At 34.5% G+C, this 6,000-nt stretch overlaps 1 protein-coding gene across 14 annotated transcripts in view; it reads right to left on the bottom strand.

The window, feature by feature from the left end:
* Window positions 1-747: 747 nt before the first annotated feature.
* Window positions 748-6,000, bottom strand: part of epb41l3b (erythrocyte membrane protein band 4.1-like 3b) — a 73,276-nt gene continuing 68,023 nt past the window's right edge. For 13 of the 14 annotated variants that reach the window (XM_049478847.1, XM_049478848.1, XM_049478838.1 and 10 more), the window contains 2 exons: window positions 5,543-5,658; window positions 748-1,589 (listed from right to left, as the gene is read on the bottom strand). In XM_049478847.1, the coding sequence (XP_049334804.1) occupies window positions 5,548-5,658 (111 nt within the window). In that variant the 3' untranslated portion in view covers window positions 748-1,589; window positions 5,543-5,547. The remainder of the gene's footprint in view (window positions 1,590-5,542; window positions 5,659-6,000) is intronic. The other variant, XM_049478845.1, reaches the window with a different exon arrangement.

The following is a 6,000-nucleotide window of genomic DNA, read 5'->3' as shown; positions in this document are numbered from 1 at the left end:
TGGAAATATATATATATATATATATATATATATATATATATATATATATATATATATATATATATATATAAAAAAAAAATATATATATATATATATATATATATATATATATAATATATATAAATATATATAATATATAAATATATATAATATATAAATATATATATATAAATATAAATATATTTATATTTATATATATATTTATAAAAATTACCATTATTATTCCCCCCACATTTTAACTGTGAAGTAAATGATTGACCATGTCCTAATATTAATAATGCACACTCTGTATCCAAGATTTGAGAAAAATAAGGATATTAAATGGACATAATTGGCTTGTGTTAGAGATATCACATAAAATAAGAACAGTATCAGTGATTATTGTCTCCTTTTGAATGAAACAATATATTGTACAGCCCTACAGTTTGTCTTATAAAGCATCAAACATAAAGCTCCAATCATTTCTCCAACCAGTCAGTATAAAATTTTGGGTCAATTTCAAGCACACAATCCAATCCAGTCCACTCTGTTTCCCTGGTGAAGGTGAGGAAAGAAGAAGGGGGAAGGAGGGTGGGGTCTATGTCAGGTTGTGTGGTTTTGTTTAGTTTCCAAGTAAACTAAACTAAACTGAAAGCAGCCCTTTAAATAGTGGCATAGTTCATCTTTCTATAAAGTTTTTTTGCTGTTTTGTTTGTGTAATTCTGACACTCTAATCTAATCTGACAAAAGAGGAAATAAAAACTGTGAAACAATCAATCAATCATTTTTATGGTGAAGGTACAAACATTTCCATCAAGAGACGCAATGTAAATTTAGCTAACAAGCATACGTACTGTATATACACAAGACTTAAACTCAGTATATTTAAGCTTTGGGTTGTTTTTTTTCACATACAGATAAATCCGCTAATTTCAGATCTCCATTAAAAATAATTAAAAACAAATCACAGGAGATCTGGACTTAGCTTAACTTCAACGTGAGCAAATCTGTTGGAACAGCATCTTTCACTGGTTGAAAGTCCTGGAATACTGAAGGAAAGGGAGGGGTGGGGGGTGGGTTTGCAGCCCTGCGATGCACGCTCACGCTGGCATGGTGGTTTTATGTCTGCTGTTTTGCATAAACCTCATTTCATCATCAACATCTCATACATATTCAAATATCCTTTCATAAGCAGTCCACGCTTTCTACATGTGGAGTGCTGGACTATAAATAAATCAGAGTTGCATAAATTAAACACTTAATGATTTAAAAACTTTCTGATTAAGGCAGTTGAAGGAATCAGGAATCGTGTTCTGGTGTTTGGAGCTGCTGGAGGAGCTGATGGCCTCCTGGTATCTGGATATTATTGCTGCGAGTCGTGAACTTTCATCATTCCGTTAAAGAAAAAGCAGAGCTGAGTCCTCGTCATGTACCGAGCTGATGTGCGTAAGGAGTGGATCTCCTCAGTCTCAGTGAGAGTGGGAGTGGTGTGATCCACTGCGTTATCGGAAGTGAAGTTGGCTGAGGTCAAAAAGTCACGTCTCGTAGGTCCAGGAGGCTGGAGTGCATGGAGAAATGGCACTGTCCTCGGTCAAGATTAGCCCTTATTCCTATATAGAGGAAGACATAGAGAAAACAGTCAGTATAGGACTTCAAATAAAGTAATTGTGATAAATAATAAGGTAACACTTTACTTGGATGGTCCATTTGTTGGCCTTTTTGATGCTCAACTGACATTCAACTAACATTCAACTACATGTCTATCAAATGCAAATGAACTAAAAGGTGAAAGTAAATGATTCTCTATTGAATATAACCCTACATTCAACTCTTATCCAAACACTTATCTTAATATTTTAGGATTGGCTTTAGGGTTAGATTTTAAGCTTAGGTTAAGGTGAGGGTAAGGGTTAGGTGTAGGGTTCGATTTTAGGGTTGATTAAGGGTTAAAGTTAGGGTTAGGTTCTATTTTGAATCATTTACATTCAACATAGGGTTAAGTTAAATTTAATGGACATTCAATTCAATGTTAGTCGAATGTCAGTTGAGCATCAACAAGGCCATAAAATGGACCATCCAAGTAAAGTGTTACCCATAATAATATAAATGGGGATGTGTGCACAACACCAGCTACACAAGGCATTCAGGACAATAGATAAAAGGTTGAAGGCTGCTGAAGGAATACTGAAGGAATACTCCCATATATTTCCGTCATATATTTATCCCACTGTACAGTATATATATATATTGTGTTGCCAGTGTTTAAGTAACGTTTGTTGTAGTAGTAAGTGTGATGAAGTCTTCAGAAACTTTTGTCTCTGTACTGACCTCTAGTGGATGCTACATTTCATCACAAAGGAGCTCTGAACTGTCAATTTATACTAATCATAAAGGCTTTTTTAGTTACGAACTTCAGAACAGCTGCAGGCAGAATGTAGAGTAATACTAAAATATACTAAAATATCAAAAAAAAGTCTGAAAAAAAGTATTTCTCTTGCATTATCTACTACCAGTAGATTTTAATATACATTGTAAATTAGTACTGAAGTCTTCCAGACTATGAAGGAATCACATATTAACTTAAAAGATTTTAAACAAACGAAAATACTCCGTGAAGCATTTAGATGTTCTTATCTGGGGAGCTGTTAACTTGTGGTTTCTGAGGCTGGTAAATTTGATTAACTTATCAAAAGGAAACTCGTGGTCCATCTTTCCTGAGGCAGTCCCTCTGAGAGTCAGTTTAATCATAATGTTTTTAATGGTCTTTTTGACTGCACTTGAGGAAACTTTCAAAGTACTTGATGATTTTCAGTGTCTGACCTTTATTTCTTAGTCATTTTTTCTTTATTTAGTAGAGTATTTATTTTTGTTTTCACTGTATACCAACTCTACCTCTTCACAACTTTACAACTGATGCTCTCAGACACATTAAGAGGACAAGAAATTAATTTAATTAACTCTTGATGAGTTCAGCACAGCTGTTAACTGAAAGCCTGAATTCCAGGAGACTCTACCTCATAAAGCTGACTAAAAAAAATCAAAGCCAAAATGTGCAAAACTGTCACCTAAACAAGAGGTGCTACTTTGAAGAATCTAAAATCTAAAATATATTCTGGTTTGTTTAACACATTTTTTGAATACTAAGTAATTCCATATGATTTTCTTCATAGCTTGAATGACATTATTATTAATCTAGAATGCAAAACATCTTAAATAGAAAAAAAACACTGAATTTATGGTGCGTCTATTACTGTACAGCCATAGCTGCTGTAAACACTGTTTTTGCATGAGTCAAATACATGAAAAAAAAAAGAATGATTTAGAATAATTTACAGCTTAAATTTATCCCAGAACCATGAACATATTCTTCAGCACCTGTCCAGTTACTTTGTAAGAACATAAGACATAAGTTCATGTCTGTGGTAATGAGAGTATTCCTTTAAGTGCTGTAAAGGTCAATGCCACAACACACACGCCATGACTTCAATAAGCACAAAACACAACATCAGCACAAATTCACACAGACAGATCAGGAAGCCCACTTATTCTCAGATTATAGACAGAAGACATGTTGCCTGCATCCGTGCAGAACAAGAGGGATGCAGAGGTTTCATTCCAAAGCCAAAAGATGAATGTGTTAGTGTGCGTCCAAACGTAGGAAGCAGGAAAGATGCAGTAAACACAGCCAGAAAATAAATAAAGCATCCTTGTAAATGCTACAGGCATAGCACAAAAGGATGACCATGCATTTGGGACCCACCACAGCATCATCCTCTTAAAGACAAGTTATGGACAAGTATTCTACTGATCCTGAAGTGTTATCTTAGGGGATGGGGGCTTGAGAAGGCTCACACTTGTATACCTAATGTCTATACCTTATACCTTAATGTTTTACCGGTACCTGTGAGGATGAACTTTGGCTAGTGTGCTAACAGGACGGTGATGTGTGAATAATAAATAGTTATAAAATAAATAGAGAGTTATAATAATAGAGTTAATAGAGTTCCAGTCCGTTCTGATAGTGGGTGCTTGATGGATGGAACATTTCATTTCCAAAGCTGTGCAGAAGTCTATCCCATGACTTTTGACACCTTTGGTATATTTCGGATCCCTTTTACTCAACCATACTTGACCTACAGCAATACAGGTTAATCATTCAAATGATTAAAATTTCCTGGAACAGACCATGTGGTCGTGACCGCACGTATTATAATAAATTAAAGGATAATCTAATAAGTCTCCATTATGCTTTATATAGTCCTTATTGATGCTTTTTCTAATCTGTAGTGGGTGCAAAAAGCTGTACACTGAAGCAACTGATGAAGTGAAAAGCCAGAAGTCATTCAGTCATTCCACTAAATAAGAGATAAAACTAAAAAACTAATAAAAACAGTGAAATCTGTAGATTTTGCTTAAGGTCTCCACAAGTTGCAGAAAAACTATATTTATCTATCTCTATATTTAATGCTATTTTATGGCAAATTATGGACTTTTGACGACCGTTTCACCTGCTTTCTTAGGGTTAAAAAAGGCTAAATTACAAAATATGATCTAAAGGCCCCAAAATATACAGAGAAAATATTAGAGATGCCTGTTTTTTTTTATATCTGTCATACTGTAAGTTCAGAAAGAAGAGAAATGGTAAAAACACTACAAAGCAGGGTTGCACAAAATTCAATTACTTGAATTAGAATGAAAAGAGGAAGCAGAATTTCATGACATTCAAAGAAATCCATAATCCATAATTAATAACAATTACAGCATGTATTAGGTATATGATTACAACATACATTTTAAATATAAGATATAAGATATTATTGTATGGACCACAAATTATAAAAAAAACAAACAAACAAAAAAACACAACATACAGTATAAAACAAATTGTAACAACTTTCAAATTGTGGAAAAAGGACTTTATTTCCTAGAATACCTTGCTTTATTCAAATTTTCAAAATGGTTATTCAAACATTTTGGTCATATTTTGTGTTTCAGGCAAGGTGATATTTAGACTAGAATGAAACCAGCTCAATGACAAAACATTTGAGGAACTGTTGACCATTAGATGCAACAACGATATCCAGTAAAGTACTTTAATAAATGATAACTGCATTTACCAATACAGTATTTCATTTGATTACTCTGAAATGAAGATATTGCTAATTATTCAGCATTAAGAGAATGTATGCTTAATGTTTAATGGATGTAACACTGATATGTAATAAGAATGATTTTTTCTGATTAACAAAGTATTCCATTCCACTTTCTCTATGTCGGATTCAATTCAAATTCAAATTCATTCATTTATTAAATTAAACTGAACTAATTTCTGAAATTCTGAATTTTGCACAACCCTGCTACAAGGAACAAAGCACTGTACACCGCACCATGTTAGCCTAGCTGATGACCACAGCAGCTTCACACCGAGACAGTCACAATCATAGACACACACAAAGCCACACACAGCTAAAGCAGCACAGGCTGAACTTGCGCAGCATGCAGAGTCCACCGTGTAGCAGAGAGCACACAATCTCGAGGAGGCGCACCTGTGTCCCTCCCTTACCTGAGTCACTGGCCACCCTCGGCAGGTGAGATCTCCGACTCTTTATGAACCACTACTTTGGTGACCGACATGTCTGGGTGCTGCTCTTTAGCCTCTTTTATAGCCTGAGCCAGAGCCTAGCTCAGAGCAATCCCACGCATGAGCACCAGGGGGAGACAGAGGACACAGGGCACACAGGAGGAGGATTATCAGAATCAGGCAAGGAAGAATTATTCAATTAATCAATCAATAAATCAATTAATTAATGATTATTAATTAATAATACATTGTTAAAAGTAGTGCTTTAATTAGAAATAAAAAAGCGCTATGTTATGCTGATACACATTATATGTCCAAATGTTTGTGGACACCTCTTTTCTAATGAATTCACTGATTATTAACACAGATGTGCAAATGCACACTCAAACATCTAATGCAACGTTAGGGTGGGTTGATGGTGTATAAAGCCCCCAGAACTG

The sequence above is a fragment of the Astyanax mexicanus genome, chromosome 4 (assembly GCF_023375975.1).
Source record: "Astyanax mexicanus isolate ESR-SI-001 chromosome 4, AstMex3_surface, whole genome shotgun sequence".
Lineage (NCBI taxonomy): Eukaryota > Metazoa > Chordata > Actinopteri > Characiformes > Acestrorhamphidae > Astyanax > Astyanax mexicanus.
Note: the sequence above shows the minus strand (reverse complement) of the source record. Positions and strands in the feature narration are given on the sequence as shown.